The sequence below is a fragment of the Apteryx mantelli genome, chromosome 3, assembly GCF_036417845.1.
Source record: "Apteryx mantelli isolate bAptMan1 chromosome 3, bAptMan1.hap1, whole genome shotgun sequence".
In the NCBI taxonomy this organism is placed as follows: domain Eukaryota; kingdom Metazoa; phylum Chordata; class Aves; order Apterygiformes; family Apterygidae; genus Apteryx; species Apteryx mantelli.
Genome location: NC_089980.1, coordinates 115,066,582 through 115,089,250, shown reverse-complemented (window position 1 = coordinate 115,089,250; position 22,669 = coordinate 115,066,582). Strand labels below are relative to the sequence as shown.

The window sequence follows — 22,669 nt, the reverse complement described above, 5'->3', positions numbered from 1 at the left end:
TTAAAAAAACTCTTCTCACTGACCTATGTGGGAAGGAAACACAGGAACACCTCAGGAAAAAAAAGAAGAAATCCTAAGATAATAACAAAGTCTCTAACCCTCTAATTTGTATAACATCCCTTAAAGAATATTCCTTTTAGATTGGTAGTGGATAAATACTGCCTACCTCTGAAAATTCTAGTTAATGTTTATGGAGAGATGCACATTCTTCCTTCTTATGGTAAGTTAAAGAAAACACACAGAAGCTTTTTAAAGTAAGAAAGAGCCACTGCCTAAAGCAGATGATCATATGTTTGACAGTCAGTCAGAGGTGAAAGCACTTGCACCTGATCAGAGAGTAGTTAAAAACAATGGTGGAAAATGTGAAGATATTCTCTGCAAGTGACGTCTGGTATAAATCATACAGATGATTCATAAATTATAGGAGTGCCTGTAAGTCAGGTGATTCATCTGACGATCATATCATGATTTACAGGCCATTCAAGGAACTTGGTTTATAGTTTTAATATAAATATCAATTTCATTATTCTCTGCCCTTTGATATATGTACCAACTGTACCTGATTTAACAGAGCAATTCGTTATTCAGTCATCACTATCAAATATTTCCCACAAATCCTGATGTCACACCTCACAAAAGAAAGCTTTTTTTATTAATGCCATGCCCAAAGACTTGTTTTGTTATTGAGCTTTACAAAATGATATATTTTTCACTGCAGAAAAGTTCCAGCGAAAACCCAAAATGAAACCTAACTATGTAAAGCCAATGCGAGAGAAAGATTTAATTCTAACCCTGGCAGTAGTCAAATATTTGAATTTTAAAACGATCTGGTGTTGACTTTTGTGCAATATATTTTCCAGTGGTGAGGAAAGAGGGTAAATCACAGAAGAAATATAATTGATTGTGCTATTTTGTTTTTCTAATTTGTTTTCTTTGTTAGATTAACCTTGGGTTAAGACTTACTCTCTTGGCAAGTACCACACACACAGATAGCACTTCAACATAGAAATAATTACTGCACAGAAAAATTGTATTAGCATAGAATTAAGCATGCAAACACTCAAACAATATGAAAGGTCACAATTAAGACTACATAGAAAACCTTAATTTAGTCCTGCTGTACATTCCTTCAGCATCACACTGCATATAGCTACACTGTGAAGAATAAAATCCACATCTCTGGAATCCCAGTTTAGTGCCTTAGGCACCAGAGAGCATCATTTTCCCAAATGCAGTGTCTCAGGATTGGAGTCACAAAACATTGCTTCAGAATTTTTTTTCTTTTTTTTTTTCTTTTGAGTTCCCAAAAGATATTATTTCACTTCCATTAGTATTTCTCCCTTCAGCTATCTCCTGAAACCATTTTAGAAATACTGCAGCGTTTCAGCAAATCCCTTTTTCTTTCCAGAATTCTTATGACTCAGAAGCCCCATCGTAGTTATCTTCCTGCTAAATAAAGGTCATCGGATTTAACATGTACAAATCATCCTGTGTACGTGCATGAGTGTGAGGAAGAAAGGGAGTGCATTATAACTTTTTTTCTCTCTATTCTCCTGGAACATTTTTCTCTCCAAGCGTAATAGAATGAGATTCTCACTTCATATTCCACTTTATGCTACACTGACGCCCAGAACAGATTAAGGGTTCTTTTACTGAGTTCTAGTCATAGGAACTATGATTCCCCCAGTAAAGGTTACACAAACAATGCTTTTTACACACTTCCTTCAAAGAAGTCCTAATCCTAAAGGGAAAATTAAGCAGGGAAAAAAGGTGTCCCAGAAATACTGAAAAGCTGAGGTAATGTCATAGCACAGCCAAGGATTAAGAAAGAAAAAAAGAAATGCACAAAGATAACTTAAAACCCTTAGACCAACCATATTCCTCTGGGTGCTAAATTCTGTACTGGATCCCTCAGAGGCCATAGAAGGTTTTATTTCTTCTGACCTAACAAATATCTTGAGCCACCCCAGCTACATGTGGAATACCCTGAGCCTGTAACTGTTTAACTTGGCTTGTCAATCAAGCTTCTGTGACAGTCACTCTTCTCTTCAGCCATAGGGTGCACAGGCTGCCAGCATCTCAGACTGACATTAGACAGATTTGGGGGGTTCCAGTAACTCAAGATTGCTAGTCAAATGTGATTTAGAGGTGGTTTTCTAAGTGTTATTTCTGGGTTGCTTCCTGTGCTTGCTGCTTTTCATAGGGGTCAACACCACAGCAGGGATAAAAGGGACCCACACTTTCTCAATGCTGTTTTTTTGAATTAAACAGTAGAATATTTATTTTAATTTAAAAAAGTGCACTTTAACTGAAATGTTGCTATTTTTAAAACCAAAGACTCCTAAAGTTTTCACATAATCCAGCAAATAAATAAAAAATAATGTTTGATAAAATTGATCTGAATTGTTCCAGAACTGCATGTGTCATCAATACAAACTCCCCCCTTGCCATGGGTAAAACGAAGTGAATGATAACACACAAATTTAGTAAATCAGTCTTAAATGCAATGAAATGCCCACCACTCCTTAGGTAGTGTAATTACAAAGCTAAAGCTATAACAAAACATGAACACATTTCTGCTGAGGCAGCAGAGCATAAAACAAGAAACTGACTGTTGATGGCATTCAGAACTGTGACCTCCCCAGGGTTCTGCTAAGGACACAAAGCTTTTTATTACATTCAGACATTCACAGTGCCTAAGTAATTCAGGTTGTATACTCAAATCTCGTGCTAAGAGAATTCAGGTGCCGAACTAGCAGCATCAGCTCCTTGCAAAGGCAGGAAGCAAGTATTTTGCTGTTCTCAGGATGCATAGACTTTTCACCTCCCCAAAATTTTGTATACTGAATTACTCTGAGCAGTACAAACCCAGGCTGTACAAAGCTTCAATCTCATAAGTATTTTTTTCTGCCTTCACAATAATTCAGCACAAAAAAATAAGGAAAAAACATTATTAATTTTAACATTCACTATATATTACTTATTCTTTGTTTTCTCCAAAAAATATGGATGATATGGATGTTTTCTCCAAAAAATAAAATGATACCAGAATGGTATCATTTTAAAAATGCATCTACCTGGCAAAACACTCCTCTGCTACCTTAAAGTCACTTCCTGAAGTATTCTAGTTAGGAGAAATGGCACTTTCTTTCTCTCAGGCAAAGCAATCTTTGCATTGCACCAAGCTCTTTCAGCAAATGGACAAATTTAATTTTAAGCCTATTTTAATGTAAAGTTAAGAACATAAAAAAATAATCAGACTAAGAACGTGGTATGGAATCCTATGGGCACTTTCCTAATAGGCAACACAAACTTAAGACATTAGAATGAGTTTGGTAAATGTGACGACAACTATGATCTCTTTTCACCCGCCCACCTTTTTTAAAAACTATATAAAATTAATGCCCTTATTTTAAAAGCTGTGTTTTTATTTATTTATAGAACTTTTTCCCTATAATAGCATATTAGGATACTGTAACATGGGACCACCTAGAAGTTGTCCGAAAAAACCATCCATCATCATATCATGTGCCTTGGGAGATGAAATACTTTCATAATCTCCTTCTTAAAAATCATGCAAAATATTACTGCTATGATTTAAAAGACTATTCTGTTTGGTAGAGCATCTATCAGTTTAAGGGACAAATTCAATATATTGCTTTGTTAGCAGTCAAACAAGGAAAGCCTGCTTTCTTTTATTGACTATTATATATCTACAGATTATCCATATAGTTCCTGTCTACCTAACTTTGGATGCTAAATTCTTATAAGCAGACATCAAAATAACCCAGTCCCCTCTGGAATGCCTTGCCTTGCCTGCAGTATCTCCACACCCTTGCAGCGCAATAAACAAGACCGCTGTCAACAGCGGTAAATGCAGTCAGCTCTCCCTTGCCCCAACAGCACAAAGGCCCAAACCGTAAGCTCTACCCAGGCCCTCCGCGCCGGAGCCGCTTCTAGGCCGGCTGTGACAACGGCCGGGAGGGGCGGGGCGGGGCGGGGCGAGGCGGGGCGGGGCATTGTTACCTCACAGCGGGCGCCGGCGCGGGGAACCCCATATATGGTGACGGCCCGGCCGCCCCGGAGCCACCCCGCACCCATCGCCCCTCACCTTAACCGGGGCCGGGGCGGCAGCTCGCCAAACTTAGCTGGGAACCGGTGAAAAGGAAAGCGGCTGTGACTGTAAAACATACAGCAATATACCCCAGTGGACCAAAGACTGAGGAGTGGGAAGCCCCCACCACACTCCCCCAGCAACTGCTCAGGCGGTGCTGGCTGCCTCTCCGGCTCGCCAGGGCAAAGGCAGAGGCTGCAACCTTAGCGCCAGAGGGCACCGGGAGGGTGAACATAATACCGAAGGACGGGGGGGTAGACAGGAGGAAGCTCTGGCTTAACGATTTCAGCTACATTATTTATGAGTTTTCTCTGTATTACCTAATTTGGACCACAAAACCAAATGTTTTACTCCTGAGGACTGAACTAACAACGAATCTGTAGCTTTCTATATATGATGTGCTTCTTTTGCCCGTAACAATATTTTGAATGCTACAACCTTCCCAACCTCTCCCCACATACAGTGATCTCATCTCCCTCCCACACCTATGTCCTTGATCCACAGGCAAGAGACAGTGTGTGTTACAGTGAGTTATAACAAGAAATATACCAACTGGGTAGTCAGTAAGCCAAACAGAACTGAGGCCTCTGGAGTAACGCTGCATCTCTCCTCTCAACAAGGACGTTATTTCAAGTCTCTTTCATCTATGTAACTAATACTGTTTTTCAAACATTTCTAGGAACAGTGAAATTTGATGGAAATTGGCCAATGGGTTCAAAATCACAGAGAACTGAAACAGGCATCGCAACTGTGTAAATCTTGTCATTCAAGAAAATCAAGCTAAGACTAATTTGAAATCTGATTTGTGGAATGGAAAAATGAAATTTCTAACAGGGATATAGAAAGAAGGAGAAATATTTTGGAGTAGGAAAGAATTTTTTTTAAATGTCTAGATACAGCAATTGCAAACTGATTGAAAGGAAGAGGGAGAAATATAGCATTATAATACCAGAAGTGCGAAAGTCCAGAGACAATCCAGAAAAAGACAAGAGGACTAAATATCAAGGGTAACAGATGTAGGATTAGGAAAAGAAATGTCAGCTATCAAAAGAAGCAGATACTTTAAAATGAAGCAGTCGTTAAAATTGCCCAATTGTAAATCACTGGCATTTGCTGTCAGAGCATTCAGAGTAATGAGGAATACACTGAATCACAGTACTTGAAGAAGCTCCTGTTCTTAGGTTATGGACTTACTGAGTTGAGAGTACTATTTCTACATGTTCTAAATGATGCTGAGCCAGTTATTTCTGCTCAGTAATATGAAGCAATAAAATATGAGAGTCTTAGAAAGAGAAGGAGAAATGTTAACAACAGAAATAGCTAGTGCGATCCAGGATCCCAAAGAGAGAGTTAGTACTATCTGACGAAAAACAACAACAACAAAAACACACATAGAGTCAAAAAAGGTTTTATTTTTAAAAAAGAGAGCAGATTTTGTTTGTAGAACATAGAAAAGGTGGTAAATGGAAGAAGGCACATAAGCTGGAAGCTTATTTGATAGATCCTAATCTAAGAAATCATATGTCTCTGTATAATATTTTCCGTTCACATGAAATAACATTTCAGTTAGCAACCCTACACACTAGTAAAATATCAATAAATAACAAGTATCTTCTAAAATAATTCAATTTTTGTTCCAACAGCTTTTTCCTTGAATTATGCTGTGAAATTAACTAGATTTTTTTTTTTTAATCTATATAGACTACTAAAATATTGTGTTTTCTCAAAATGGCACTCAGGAATGATTCACACCAGAGTATCTGTATAAGTAAGGAATATTACATGGACATGAACTGAGTGAATTGCCTTCACTGGAGAAGTTGTTTTGCTTCTCACTCCTGGGGAAAGTAAAATCAGACCAATGTATATGCATTCAATAATTCAAGTACACCTATAACTCACATTTTGAGAAATAAGGTAATAATCCAAATTTCATTTTATATTTTAAATTAAAATAACCTAAATATCAGCTAATTTAACTGCATCTCTTTTTTGGTCCTCAATTCATCTACTATCGTCAGTAATTAGGGTTATTGCTAAGGTAAGCTGATTCTTACTGAATTATTACTACTTCTGAGGACTTCATATTTTTTTTTCTAGATTCTTCACATAACTATTTGCAAAATACCACCACAAAAGATTCTGTATTTCCATGAACAGTACTTCTTTTCACAGTTTTCTATTGTGCTGAAAATACTACTACGCAATTATCTCCTTCACATAAAAAATATTTTACTATAAGGCTTATCAAATAAAAGTTTTGAGTATTTCATTGCTCAGTGCTTAGATGCATCTCTTTCTTTGGGATAACAGGAGAAAAATTCACACTGTTAATGAGTTAGCCATGATACTGTCATCATCAGCTGACAGGCTGCGATTGGGAGAAGAGGAAGGAAAGCAACATATTTAGAAAGGAAGTTTTAACAAGAGAGGGTTGGAGTAAACCAAAACCATTTCAGTTTATTTTGTATGGTGCCATCTTCACCATAATCATACCAGACACAGTGGGGAGGGGGAGAATAGAAGAAAGGAGGAATTCTAAGCTCAATTCATCAATCTTTTTCAAAATGCAGAAGAAACCCTATGCATTAATAGCATGGATTTCTGATTTATGAAAGCTATCATATTAATGGCAACCCCGCATGGGACACATTATAAAAGATACTTGCAGCAGTTTACCATGGACAAATAAAGGAATGGTGCCTGCAGCAGGCAGAAAGATAGAAAGTGAAGTTGTAGTTTGACTGAAATAATTGATGCAATTCCTATTAGCTTCAATGAGCCCAAGATTTCATCTCATTTTCAGACAATGGGTTAAGGCCAATCAGTTTAACTTCTGAACATACATCTACTTTCCAATCTTTCTCATTACACTTGAGTATCATGTGAGTGGTTCCCTAGACTCAACACCATATTAGACAAACATACTAAATTGGCCTAGTGGAAAACAACAAATATTGGCTAAATGAATAAAAGGAATAAAAAGATAGAGAGAGGAATTATAACAATGCATTTTCCTGTCTTTGTAGTTCTATGAACTATAGGATAGATTACAAAAGTCTTTCTATTTGCAGTGCTGGACAGATACTGTTTAAATACATGGAATAAATCAAAGTAAATAAATTTGCCTGAAACAGGCTGAGTACAGAAAGTCATAATATAAATCTCTATCCTCAGTTTTATTAAAACTTTGCAACTCTCAATCTGAAGAACCCCTTGCTATTTTAAAGGAAAAAAAATTATACGCACATTTGAGTCACATCTGATGTCACAGAAGCCTTTTCAGTACCAAATGGGTCATTCAGTTTAGGTACTGCGCTCTAAGGGAAAATAGACTCAAGCACCACTAATGATTAGGAATTACCAGAGATCTACGCCAACCGCAATAGACTGTGAGCCAGTCAAAATAAATATAAACTTTATTTCAAATTGATGCCATTTTGTACTTTGATCTGGACTTAAATATCAACAAACATCACTGCTCTTGCCAAAACCACAGGATGCCACATGCAGGAAATATATTTTGACAGGGATACACAAGAAGAGATAAAGATTAAAAAAAATAAAATTAAAATTAAAAAATTAAAAACAAACAACCTGTCTCCTTGTCCCCTTGTCTAAAGTGTCACACAGATCATTAAAATGTGAATGCATGCTTTCCTTCAAAAGCAACACAAAATCTTGCTAAGCAAGCAGAAATATTATCTCTAAAAGAAAGTATGATAGATTCTACAAATGACTTAAGGTGTAACTATTGATTTCTTGACAAAAATTACTGTTAGTCAGGAGTTAGTCACATGTATTGAGCCTATTAAGACTCAATACTGTTAAGGAAGAGCTTGTTATAGTAAGGACAAATACACTAATTAGAGCCAAAATAGAGAGCACTGTGAAAAATACAGAAACCATACCACATGGGATTGTATGTTATTTTGTGTTTTTGTAATTTGTCACTTTTAGAATTTTACAAAAAGATGCAGAAGGAGTCATCTGTCCAACTACAATGACATTTGACTTCTCACAGTAAAAAATCACACTAGCCAAACATGGTTTTGTGAGAGTATTCCTTACTTTCAAGACTATGTAACAGAGCAAGACTAGATGATCCCCAGAGGCAATAGAAAGGTGTGACCTCTTCATGTAGGTGCTTTATGGGTGTCAGCCTAAGTCAGGGGCTCTGAATCATCTGCTCGAAGATTCTTACTCAAAGCTTCTTACTCTCTATCCATTGACTCTGTATGTATGATGCAACTACAACTATATATCTGTGTATGCAAATACATATATATTTATATAAACATGTAGGCTTCTATACATATATAAGAAAACCTAACCAGGATACCTAATTTATCTGTCTAGAATAAGCTGATATTAATCTTCCCCACTGATCTGTGAGAATTCAGTCAGTCATTCCATTTCTTTAATCTGTTCAGGTCCTGCAAAGGGGCTTAACATCTTTGAGCAAGAGTAATTTAATATTTTAGAAATATGCACTAATTAATGACATTTTATTGCTGCTAATAGGAAAAGAAAACAACAACGAAGATTAGGAAAGAAAGCCAACAATAGAAGATCACAAAAAGATGATTAAATACTGAAAATACTGTTTGGAAATACAGATACAGAATGTGCTCCTTCTGATGCCTTTTCCCTTTCTGTTATTTTCACATAAGTCTAGACCACAAAGATGTATCATAACAAATCCAAAATTATAAGAAATTTCATCTAAATATTTAAAATAACTGTTATCAAATTCTGAAGTCCTCATTCATTACATCAAATATAATCAGGAGGTTTAAATTTCGAAAGCAGGGGAGTGAATATTAGCAGTATTTCTGGTAATAGTACACCATAATGGGATGGAAAGTGGTATCAGCTACGTAACCTTTGGCAAATGACTCCAACTTGGCTTCAGGTTTTTACATCCATAAAGTAAGAATTTCAATTCAAATACAATTTCAGATGTAAAAAAGTTCAACCCATGGATTAAATAATCTTAATAATCTTCATAGTTAAAAGTTTTAATCTGTGGATTAAAAAGGACTGCATAAAAGCTAAATAGTATATGTCTAAAATACTTTGGTGTTATCTTGTAAATGTTTTTTTTTTCTTTTTTTTTTTTCTTTTTGAACCAGAAAGGTTATTGGGCCAGTTCTGGCTTACCTTGGTATGTCATTTTAAATCCTTGCCTATTTTCTGAGTGATCACTGTAAAAATGGACGAGTGTTTCATGAGTGGTACTTAGCAAAGGTGAGGGGAGTTCTGTTCCACTGAACTGGCCAATCATAGAGCTGGTGTGGTAAGGCCCATTCTGAATTTCAAGGAAGTCATGATTTGCTTCAGTGGAGAAATTCAGAAACTTAATATGGGCACCTGCAGCAATAAGAAAGAAAGAACAATTAAAAACAGAGTTTTCATAACCCATATTGCTTAATGCTACGGCATGCACATATAAAAAAATGAAATCATAATTGTTATTGGCACTACATATATATTGCAGTCACCCTTCAAAATGTGTGGCTTAAATCACAGAAACAGCAGCTAAATTTTGCAAGAGTTGCAACTTCTAATTTTTAGATGCCCGATAAATATCATCACTACACACAGAGGTACCAATGAAAGGAATTCACAAAATTCAGCAAGTTGGTATTAGTCCTCCTAAACCAGCCTGCAGAAACACTCAGGAGAGGGGGAGCTCACAAATCCTGCTGTGTCACAGCATGATCAGGCTGCTGCCAAAAGAGCAATACTGTAGGTGGGCCAGGCCTCTCACAGAGCCTCGGGAATGTTCCTAAGGTAGCAACCTGCAGCATTTCTGAAGCAGACGTTTACCTACTTAGTTCCAGCTGTCTACTTTGCTCTGGTCGGTTCCTCCTGGGCAAACACATGTAATACGTCTCCCCTTCCCTCCAGTTTGAGCCAGGGTGTCTTTAGGGGCATTCTACTCTGTATGGAGTCCTATAAGATGTGCTGGACTTCAGACTGAAGACAGGAATTTATTCCGGGTTGTTTAGGACAAACCCTCACCAGAAATCAGGTGGTTGAAACAGGCTTTTTTTACAAAATGAGAGAGAGCTAGAGAGAGAGACTCCCAAACTGCTGAACAGTTGGAAATTCAAGGATCATCCCATGGGAAGTAAGGGCTGATTTTAATCCTGACTCTGCTTAATGTGGAGTATGGGCTTGGAGTTCAGACTTCTCAAATTATGTCTATATGTAATATTAAAAGAGGGACAGGGACGAACCGCTGCTCCCAAAGCCACGTAGCATCAAGCACACAGCTTAGGCCTAACCTTACTCTGGTAGACTCTCAAGAACTAGTTGGAACTTAACAAAACAGATTCACTGAATGAGTTAATAATTAAAGTGGTATGAAAGATTCAATGTCTTAACTTGCTCCCTGACATTCTCATTTAGCAGTATAGGCATATTCTTCATTCCAGAAGAATACCCTATAGATAAATCATCAGAGTAAGTCATTCACTCACTCTTGCTCCATTGCTTCTTTTGGTCATCTCTGTGGTTTGACATCTAATCATTTATACAAAATGGAAAATTTTCTACAGGGGAAACTATCCAACTATCAAATAAACCGGTGTTTAGACCACTTATAAGAACATGGGATATTTAGGTCTAGGATCTTCTCTGACCTAGGCAGAGTGGGAGATATGAAAACAAATATTCAGCTCCTATATAAGAAAACTAATCCCAAAGCTATCAATAGACAGACATATACAGAGCACATCAAAGTCTCATTAACAGCTCTCCCTTGTATGGTGTCACATCTAGTTAGTCTGAGTTGAGTTTTAGAATCCTCTTGGGATTTAAGAAGATGTAGGTCGCTGAGCAGCTTACAAATACCTTGACTTCAGTATCAGCATTTTCTAATTCCCACCAGAGACTGGATGGCAGCAGTATGGGAATTCTAAGGATCTGAGCAGCCACTAAATGTTATACTTAAGTTCCTGAAGTGACAACCAGATGTTCAATTCATCATATGTATATAGGCCTAAAATCCATATTTAGGTATTTAAATAAAAGTAGCCTAATGTTCTGATATAGTCTTTGATGAACCACAGAATACCTTTAAAATGTAATCATTCTTATTTAGTTACTGAAAAGGAATTTACATGTCTAGTTTTAAGTATCCAAAATAGAAAAACTGTGTATTTTAAAAATAAAAAGTAGATTTACCAGTAACCTTTAAAAAATTTAACTGTCTAAACCACATTGTAAACACAAACATAAGCACATTTTCTTTTTAAAGGCTTTTCAAAGAGATTAATTCCAACTAGAAGAGATCCTGTATTTATCACTCAAACCTTAATTCTGAGTTTAAACTACTTGTAGTTGTCAATTTGATACACCGATAAAAAGTTTCCATGCTAAATCATTACCTAAATACAATTGCATAGATACTGATAGCTAAAGAAAATAAATTATTACTCAGTCAAACTATAATTGCACTACTTCCTGCCCCAATCTCAATGGGATTTCTTCTTTCACTTGGATAGACTCTAAATAATGAGAATTCCAAGCTGAGCTAATTTTCTTTCACAAATGTTAATCAATTAACAGCTACCTGGAATCATTGCAAAATCACCACAATTCCTACTCTAAAAGATGCACTTTGCATCTGTTTAAAATGTTTGGATTTTCAGTAGTGTCTTCTTTCAGGTGATCAGTATTTTTTTACATAATGAAGACAGCCCTATATTTTGGGAGACATTTAGGCCACAAAATTTTATTGTTGAACTTTGCTTAAGCACACCTGTGTGCTTGCACTAAGTTAATGAAAGCATGGGCTTCATTCAGTTATAAAGTTTTAATAAATATCAGAATAATGGATGGGAATAAAGGAATAGTTATTAAGAGATGAAGTCATTGTGAGAGTAATATTTCACTGGAACTTAATCCGTCATTACAGCAAGAGTGCTGTTTTTCTCAGTTTTTGTGCACAGTGCTAAACACTTATTCAGTACCACATTAAAACCCTTCCAAGTAGTTTCCTGCAGCATTATTCAATTTTGGACACATTTTAGATGTGTTTCAAAGATTTAATATATTTATTTTGAAAGGATGAATGTAGAATGCATAGCTCTTAGGTGGACAAATTCATACCCATATAATTAATATAGTATTCAAGATATTGCAGTGAAAGTTCTCTGTGGGACATCATATAGATTAAACTTGGTATAAAGAAGCTAAAACTATCCATAGATTATTTGACAGAGACCTTAGCAAAAACAGATTCCTGTAGCAACTTAAAGGTAAAAGAGTCCTTTTCTAGTATTCTTGAAAGCAATACCAGATCAATGGTATGAAGACCGTTTATCTGTTAAATCCCTTGCCAAGCAGAACTATAACCCTTTCTAGTTACAGGATTACTGCTTTGGGGGTGGGGGGTGGGGGTCTGAGAAATGAGAGGGGTAGTAATAAGATGCAAAAAAAACCTCCATAATTAATCCATGAGACACTGTCAACATGGAAAAGCTTAAGGCAGAAGAATGACTCTGAGAAATAGAAAGGACTGTTTTGAAAGACAGTCTTGTAATAACCTAATTAGGATGAAATGGCTCCAGAACAGTTCCTTATCATCTATATTTTCTGCAAATGTAGCTTCAGAATGCCAAAATTAGCCAAGGATGTCCTGTCTATGGTTTGCTAAGGCTATTCCTAGTGGATCTGTTTTACATGGTACAAACTGATAAAGTGCGCTATGAGTTACTTTTGAGTGGCACCTGCTCCAAGCAGGATTTCTGTTGAATTCATTTTTCTCCATCTTGCGTTCTTCATATACATAAGATCACATCATGTATTACAGAACATGTTTTTCTTCTGTAAAACTAAAGCTTTCAAAGGATGTTTGCCTTGTAAGTCTGACTTACAATCAACAGTAACACGTATGCAATTGGAAACCCTGTTCATATATACAGGTGTCTACGAGATTGCAAATCACTGTACATATTCTTTTATCCTCTTGTTCCCAAGTCACTATACGAACTTGTTGGCCTCACTTTTAAACTCTCAATTCTTTCAGGTATTTTTTGTAAGCCTGTCCAAAGCACAGAACAATGGAGTCTGACCAAAGTTTCCGACTGAAATCTTAGAGCTGTCTGAAAGATACTACCATTTCTGTACTGGTTTTCTCTCAATTTGGCTATGATCTATTGTAGCAGGTCTTATGCAAATTGTTGGAATGAAAATGATCTGTACTAAAAAGATAGCCAACCAAAGCGAAAACAATTATATCATCTGATGATCTGCCCCTGTTTTGTTTTTTGTGGACATACTTCAACTACTCTTCAGAATTCTAAATAGTAGCATGGTACGCAATAGAATTTCCTAGTCTACCGATTAACTTAGTATAATATATTTGCTGTAAGTAGTACCTCTTACTACATAAACCCTTTTATGAAGGCAAATGCAAGGCACAGAAAAAATCAATTCTGGAGAAGAGTACAGTGAATTGAATAATAAGCTTTTAAAATAAATTTTCTTATTTGAGCACTAACACTGAATTCACAGTATGTAGCATTATTTTTCAGAGTAAGAAATCTCATTTCCCTCTTATTTCTGATAATGATAGAAGATAGCTTTTTGTATGTGGTGTTATAGATCACTTATTATCCATGATTACCTTCTCAGTATAATTATTATTAATTCTCTGAAGTTATTTTCTGTAGGGCAATAGCTGTAATGCAAACTGAAAAAGTATCTAAGTTGTCAGCTGTTATCTTGGATTTGGAATGAAGTTTTATAATATTTTTAACTGAACTCACAGCACTAGAAATGAGGTATTGCCTATTTTCATAGAACATAAAGAATACTGTTAAAAAGTCACTTGGGGACCATGAAAGGATATTAAACAGAAGACATCTAATTAAATTAGAAGTTACATTGTCTATGTCATTTGATACATCTTCATGCAGCAGATTTCAATTGCTTTGAAATCAGTTTCTGAAACAGGATGAGTTTTGCAAATAATACTTTGCTTTGCCAAACACATATTTTAAAATTACCAACCACTTTCAACTCAAAAGACGGAGCATAATGATCTAAAGGGTAAAAGGTACATTTCACTGGATAAAAATCTATTTCATACTGCAAACTATAATATTCTTATACATTTATATCTGATAATTAAAAATACTTGCTTTCCAAATATAAGTTTACTTACCATATCCAATAGGCAATAAAATTTTCCATGTACAATCTAAGTTACTAGGGTAATTTCCAGGAAAACCTGGGCTCAGGATCACACCACCCATGTTTGTCAGTGTTCCACCACATTTAGCTATTAAAAATAAAAATAAAGAGAGTCTTTAATAATAGTAATTCTTAATATTTGGCATATGACTAATTCAAACTGATATTCCATGTTATCCCTCAGTGAAATTTATCACAGTAAAGACATTAATTATGAAGGAAAAAAAAAGAGAGTTCCATTTAGAGAAGAAAGCTTAGTCCATGCAATATAAGCACTGTGATTTTACTATAAAGGTGTAGTTGCACACATAGACTGGGCAATCCATTGTCTCAGTTTGGCAACTATGGTTGAAAATATCTGATACTATGTTCAGATAGGCTTCAAATCTGGAGGAACAGGTCGGGGATTAAACTGAATTATCACCCTGATCCATGATCAACTAGCTAATATAGCTAAAATTATGTGTAAGAATTGCCCAGGAAAAGAAAAAAAAAAAAGACAAAAATCAGTTCTTTCTTTAATTTAGAAAGAGGATAGATTAGCTCTAGAATAGAAGTATTATTTGCCTACAATCTGTAGGCATGTTTTCTTTATGGAAATGCTTTTCTTCAAGAAATTCATGTGTCTGGAGAATGAAAAGCCTTTTGCATCATTTATAATGACACATAAAGACTAACCTATAAAATATGTGAAACAGTTTGTAAAGAAGTGGCTGGATTTACACTCTTGGTCAAGATGATAATATTAAGGAAGATTAACGTCAAAAATCCAATTTAGATATTTTAATTTACATTTATTATTTGATGAATCATTATTTTAGAATTTATGAAACTACATGACAGCTGTTACAGTGATGTCGGATCTGGTAGCAGGAACTGTGATAACTGTACTGGAAAACTGAAAATAATCTGTTGGTTACACCTTATGCGAAATTTAATCAAAAGGAGGAAAAACTCCAGTAGAAATCTGAGAGCTCCCGAACTTCTCAGATATCTCTGCTTTTCAGAAGTCTCAATATCTCTAGATTCCTGTCATGTTAGCTACATTATTTAGTGAAAATAACAGATTTCTGTTTGAATTTCTAGAAAAATCAATATTTTAAGGGGGGGAGGGTCTTCTTGGGGATATTTTTACATTCAGGACAGTATAATTCTATGAACTAAAAAGAAAAAAAAATCAGTATCAATCAGTACACTGTCTACAAACAGGAACTATATTTAATATACAAAGCGAAGAATGAGATTAAAAAAAAGAAGAATCTTCTTGAACACTTTCTCATCTTAATGTTCCATTGCTACAACTGATTTGAAGGAACTACCCTGTCCTTATGTTAAGTAGAAGTGACTGCTTGTGGAGAAGTTAAAAATACAAAATAATATATAGGCCTAACTATCTCAAGGAATCTTTCAAAACCGTTTCACATTAATATTGCTGGATATCATCCCAAACTTTTTAAATCCTCTTACATATGAAGCTAAAAGGACAGCTTTTGCTGATCAAATATTAAAATTAAAAGCATTCACTGAAGAGTGTGTTTCAAAGCTGAAGCGACAAGACCTTCTCTCCCCTTCTATTCCTTCTTTTTCTTGAAATGAGCTTGTGAAAAGACACCAGAAGCTTGACACTCTAAATCTCTGTTTAATCAAGAAACAATATACCAGAACATTATTTTCTACACAGGGAAAACTCAGATCTGCTGGGTAAGGTCTTTGTGTGCTTACAGGATGAGTTCTTTTTAGTTTTGCTTTTCAGTTCAGCACCTTTAATGCCTTTCTCAGATGAAAAGCATGAGCCTCTTTTGGATTCCCAGAAAACTCTATCATTTCACTGTCCCTGAAGGCCTGGCTTCAGATCTGCTCTCCCTTGCAGGCTTCTAAGAGAAGTCTCCTAGGCTGCCTTATACTCCAGAAGGTCCTCCAAGCTGAGCATGCTGCAAAAGGAAGGTGTCATCTTCCTCTCCCTTCTGAAGAATATTCCGCCTCATTTAAGTATTCAGGACAAGTTAAATAAGGTAAATATCTACATTTCCTCCTCTACCACTATCACAACTTTTTTTTTTTTTAACAGCATATCCACTATATATACAATAAACAATAAAAGTTATTTTAAGTCTTCCATATTTCATAGATACATATGGAAACTCAGAAAAGTTTTGAATGAATCAATTAATTGAAGGAGCAATGGGCTTGACAAAGCCAGGAGTTTCTTCTGACTGCTGTTCAGAACAACACACTGAAAACAAGTACTCATACCAATGCAGAGAGGAGATGGATAGTTCCAGCGTCGAACTGTTCCTGGCATACAAGAAATATGAGAACGGCCCTGTTTGGAAAGGGCAAAATATTAGATTACAGGTACTCATTATGGGAGTTTCCAGGAAAGCAGAGCCAAGAACCTCCCAGATCATTGTATCTGTCTTTTCCTATCTTAAGCAACTGCATTATAATTACCTTCATGAATTTGTTAAACTCTATTTTCAAATACTTCAGCTTTTGTGATCTTATTTTTCTGTTGGATAAATCTTCTAAAACACTCTTCCTTTGATAACCTGAAAACTTCTTCAAATTTTCAGACTAAATATAAGTGTGGTCACAAGAGGAAGGCAGCTTAGTACATGCATTCAAATGGTCAAATCGGTTCACTCTCTGTCAGTCCAGGGGTCCTAGTCCACAGTTTAACATACTAGTTCCCTTTCAGGCCGCAGGCTGGAATGAATCAACCATTGCTCTCAGTGAGGAGTACAGACACAGGAAGAAATTTGTCCTACATCTGCTAGGTACAGATGGTATGGATGTCAACCATGCCAAGATGGTCATTCACAATTACCAGCAGGCCTTGAATTCTCACATGCCCTCACAGCATGACCCACCGCATACATGCAACATCTTGGCAGCCTGCTGTAAAAGTACAAGTACCTTTTTATTTAGCTGCCGTGTTTAATTTATTGTGCCTGTTTAAGAAGAAAGAAACAGCAGAAGAACCAAGCAGAACCACATGGTGGCTGGAAGAGACAAATGACGTGGCTCTAATCTGCAAAGCCTGTTCCCAGGTACTTCAGAGTGGCTGCCCTGCACCAACTATGAGACGCTGCCAGCTCTGCTTGCACCCGTAACAGCTCAAACTGAAAACTTCGGAGTAGCACAAACAAAAGTCTTTTTGCCAATTCTCACTCCTGAGGAACTCAGTTTACGCATCCTGTTGCCGGAATGCAAAGGTGATTAAGCTAGCAGGAGTGGAAAAGAGTCTGATATAAAGACTGAGACATGGCACTGAGAGCAAGGTTTACTTCCTGTTTTAATTATTCAGAAGTACGAACTTGCACAAACCACTTAACATTTCTTGCTTATTTGTAGCAAATGTATTAAGAATCCCATTTGTACTAAGGTAGCACATTATATATATATATAATATGAAAAAATATTTAAGTATTAGTTGTCCAAAGCAATCCAATTCTCAGAAAAATAAGATAGACTATGTAAACTACATTAAAGGAAAATCTGTTTGATAAAATTGCTGTCATATAATTTGGTATGTTCACAAAAAATAATATCACATACTATCTTGAATAAAGATAATATAGAATTGTATGGAATTGTATGGAATAAAAGTATTTTAAATAATCATTTACTTCAATTTATTTGGACAATCACCTTCTGAAAGACAAATTGAAGCAGCCTGAAAAAATGATTTGGCAAAAAATGGAAAGATTTTTTGGAAAAAATCAGTTTTCATTAAAATTATGAAAAAATAATTTGGAATTTTCTTACAAAAATACTCTAAATTGACAATTTAGCAATTCAATAAAATATTAATTTTGAAAAAAACCCAGCTTCTTAAATTTAAAGGGAAAATGTGCATGCAATTAGAAATGTCACTAAAGTGTCATCTTAGTTACTTTAAAAATGGATTAGGTTTTGAATAATTTACTTGATGTGATATTCCCTCTTTTATTTTATCCTCTCTTCCTAGTCTTCTACAATTACATGTACCTGATGTGAGAGGAGGGGGGAGGTGAGAGCCATAATTTAAGTACCAGAGTGAGGAGAAAAAATGGCCTATAAATATCTTTTAAAAGATAAAATGAAATTATTCCTCTGGTTTTAAGCCTCTTCCCAACAAGAGCATATGTCGATTTCAGTCTTTGAAAGTCCTCTCCTGGGGGAAAGACACTTAATCCTACAGTTAGCAATTACCTTTTTATGCATCTGCAGGTAGTGGTTTAAACTCTATGAGTTTTCTGGTAAATCACAAATATAAACTAATCTGCACCAGATCACTTTGGCTAGTTGTGAGTATGTTTTCAAAAAGCTGAGGGTAAATTCACAGGTAGAGTGAAAAAAACCCCCTCAACTAGATCTGCAAAGGTATGGTGATCTATACCTGTTGAATAGCAGACATACTGTACCTCTCAGAACTTTCTTTCTTTTTAAAAATTGGAGCCATTTTCAGTTGTCCTGGCTGAATAATATACAATACATAAGTGTATTCACACTTTCTTACAGCAGAGTCAATATAGTATACAAATATTCATTAGTGTTTTGAAAGGTTTCAAACTCTTTATTTTTGAATTTTGAAGGCCCTTTGTTTTACACTTTATAGAAGATCATGTAACTTTTTTTAATGTAAGAAAGTCAAATTCCAGAGTTAGCATTAAGATTGTATTTATATGGAAATAAAGGTAAGAAATACATTTATAAGCTAGGGAAGAATACACTACGATATTTTAAGGAAGTATTTCATCATAGAATCCCTGTAAGTATAATAGCTGAAGTGTAGTCATATCCAAGGGCAAGATAAAAGACCTGCATGCACGCAAAAGACATCTTGTGGTTTTGTGACAGTGACATACACAGCGCATTAAAGCTTTGCATTAACACAGATCAGTGTCTTATGCACAACTCTCTTCATCACAAGTATATGTTTGTTTTACAGTAATACTGTATTTATGCACTCACACTTCTGAATTTAAGTAAAATGGTTCTAAAACATCAAGAGAGAGCTAACTTAAATGTTCATCTTCAAAAGATTTCCTATACACTTTCTAGCTGCTACTGAAGTATTCACATTCTGTTGTTAACAACCAAATCCTCAGCACATTCAGTCTCAGTGTTTCAGCAATACTGTTTGGAGTACAGATCAGAACAATCCATGGAGATTCTATCTGTATTTTGAGAGTCCACCTATTTCTAATCCATGTCATAAAAATGGAATCACCTCCTCATTTTTTCCTATGTGAATTTCAGATGTTTCATAGCTGAAAAAGCAGGGAAAGAAAAGCATGCAATATTATGGGCAATACAAGTAGGAGTCATCTCACCAAACTTAGGCAGTTTAAAGTTAGATAAACATGTTAACCTTCTGATAAATTCTAAGCAGTGAAGAAAGACAAATACTTTCAGAGTAGGGTACCTGTCTTTGAGCACAATCTTATTATGAATCAGCCTTTGGAGGTGGCTGTCTACCCGTAGTGACTATAGTGGGAGCCTAAACAGCCAGTTTAGATTAGATGGCTAGCTTTTAGATGGAATTGGTTGGATTAGATGGTATTCCACTTCTAGAAGGATCAATTACTATTAGGTAAGTATCTCACTTTGTTCTATCAGGTCACTACCATAGGTTTACCCAATAATCAGGTGTTCGCTCATACATATTTCAGTCTTAATGGCACGGAAGCAGTGGCCTAAACCATAGCAATGAGATGCTAAGCACCTATTGGCAACTATATGAACAGCAATTATCTGAAGGCCCTATCAGCATCACCATGTGATCCTGATCCTTTCACCATCGTGTGGAAATGTATAAAAATACCTAAAGATCTCCACGCAGCTTTTCTACAAATATTCAAAATAGGAATCTTTCTCAAAGAAGCTAAAAAGAGGTTACTTTTGATTTGGTCCAACAAATCTTCAAATTAGGTTATATTTATTGTTGAATAATCAAATTTATTATACGCTTACTTCCAGATAGATTCTGCATTGAAATACAATGTCCTTTAATCCTGTGTGTAGAGATTAATAATAATAAACTTAGCTCAATGCATACAAAAAAGGATGATAAGAACATATTGACTGTATCTGTATTGGTAGCAGTGCTTGGGCCTGTTCTCTAGCATATTGATCAAAAGCACATTCTTTAGTATATCTATCTTCTTTTTTCTTGTTTTGTTTTTCCAAATTCATCTTCAAAACAGGGTGTCCTGATGGAAACTGTCTATTAGGAATGGTCTCTGGCTTGTGATAATTAGTGACACTTCACCTGGGCCAAAACCATGCCAGTGTTCCATTCTAACAAATTAATAGTACTGATCAGGAAATTCCAGTGTCCCTGCCTTCACCTTGGCTCTGTTAATATAGATGTATCTGTACAGCATTTCATTATATACTTAGTTCAATGTTAGTTTGAAAAGAAAAAAAAGTTGGTGGTTCACTAGCCTTCTTTAAATAGAAACCAGAATCTATTTGGGAGTTAGACTTTAATGGCAGACAATCCTTTCAAAATACTGTATAATAAAAATCTGGGTAGTATTGCCAGTTTGTTGCAATTATTCCACAATGTAAACTTTGAAGAAAAAAGAAAGAAAGAAATACCTGTAATGTATATCCTGGCTCACACTGAAATGACAACACATCATTCACCATATATCTATCTCCTGATTTGATCCCATTGCTAGGAATTACAGGTTCTGGACAGGCAGCAAGGCCTACAGCTGAGGAAAGTAAACACAAAGATTGAAAAAGCATAGATAAGTGGACAACAGCTCTTTGTTGATATTCTCTACTCTAATAAACTGTTTCCACAGCACTGTTTTTCATTAACAGAATATTAATTAAAAATGCATTTCAACATTAAACTGAAATTATGTTTAAAGCACAGAAGTTTTCAACGCTGCCCTGCAGAATACAAATGGTATGATTTAAAACAAAGATTATACACTGTGACTGTACCAATTACTATGTCATGCTGCTATGACATTTACTATGTCATTTTATAGTCTTCAACCAGCATTGTAATTCTAGTATATAAGATTTCTTTTTTTTTTTTTTTTTGGTGAGGAAAAGAGAGAGAGAGAATAGACTTTATGCATGTTCTCTCTTTTGAGCAACGAAAGAGCAAAACTACTGAGTTTAAGTGGTAGAAGCTTTTCCACCAACAGACCGAGGGTATTCCTTATGTTTAGACAACTCAGTCTCAACCATTGGTTATAAAGAAGCTCAAACATCTAGTGCATCTGTAGCTATCAAAACTTAGTGCTCTTAACTTGCAACTAAATCTTCGCATAGGTGTGACAGGACAGTCTCTATTCTTAAATATTTTTAAGGCAGGCATTAGTAAACAGAAGCTTAGTTTTACAAAGCCTCTCCGTGACGGGTAATCAAAATCTCAAATGCATTCTCCCAAATTTGGCAACCTGAACTATTCTGAAGATTGTCAACTGCATGTAACTAATAGAGAAAGTTACTACTGAAACTTTGATATGTAACTGCTCTACTATATTTTTATTAGAATACAATGTGTAAACGCCCAAAGAAAATGAAAATTACTTTTTGAATGTGTGAGAATAGGTCTTTAGAACTTATTAGCACAACATTCTGTGAAAAGCAGAGAAAAATAATGCTTTCCTGGCTGTAATACTGTATGTCCTTTACTTCACTTGTATGAAAAAAACCTAACTGCTACAGTTCTCATTGTTTTCTTATGATATCTAATCCCTCTGATGACAGTAAATGCGACTCGAAAGAGTGTTTAGTACAGAAATTACATGATATTTGGCTTTACTCTGACATCTGACATTTTAGAGTCTGTTGTTCCAGATGGTTCATCATGAAAGAGTATCTGATGTTATCCACTGAGACCCTACTTTTTCTATGGAAATATAATTTTCTTTCAGATAATGCTGTTTACAGATTTTGATACAGACAAGGTTTTAACTTAATGTCCTAAGCATCTATGTATGTCTTTTCATCACTCTGAAATATAAACGCCTTACTAATCTTAAACACACACATAAGGATTTTGTGTTTCCCACTTTATCCACTTCCAGCCATTTTTTTGCAGTTCAAGAATAAGTTGAAGTAAAGACATTTTTCACACTGAAGCACAGAGAAATTTGAAATAGCTTTTATACTTTCATCTGAAATTGTGACTGTTGAGCCATTTTTTTGTTTCCTGGAAATTTGTTCTATAATCATGTACTTTCTATCTCCTATGTTCTTGAGTCTTACTACATTTCATTTCTTTCAGGAATGAACAGTAGTGGTAATAGCAAGCCACTCTGACACTGACAGAGGTACCAAGCAATTTAAAAGTAAGTCTTCATAACAACTGCTACAAGAGCTATTAAACCA

At 35.5% G+C, this 22,669-nt stretch overlaps 1 protein-coding gene across 1 annotated transcript in view; it reads right to left on the bottom strand.

Annotated features, from left to right (window-relative positions):
- Nucleotides 1–22,669, bottom strand: part of CSMD1 (CUB and Sushi multiple domains 1) — a 1,279,784-nt gene that overhangs the window by 165,186 nt on the left and 1,091,929 nt on the right. The window contains exons 38-41 of the mRNA XM_067294827.1: nucleotides 20,912–21,030; nucleotides 16,577–16,646; nucleotides 14,295–14,411; nucleotides 9,278–9,487 (exon numbers count right to left, since the gene is read on the bottom strand). Coding sequence (XP_067150928.1) covers nucleotides 9,278–9,487; nucleotides 14,295–14,411; nucleotides 16,577–16,646; nucleotides 20,912–21,030 — 516 coding nt within the window. The remainder of the gene's footprint in view (nucleotides 1–9,277; nucleotides 9,488–14,294; nucleotides 14,412–16,576; nucleotides 16,647–20,911; nucleotides 21,031–22,669) is intronic.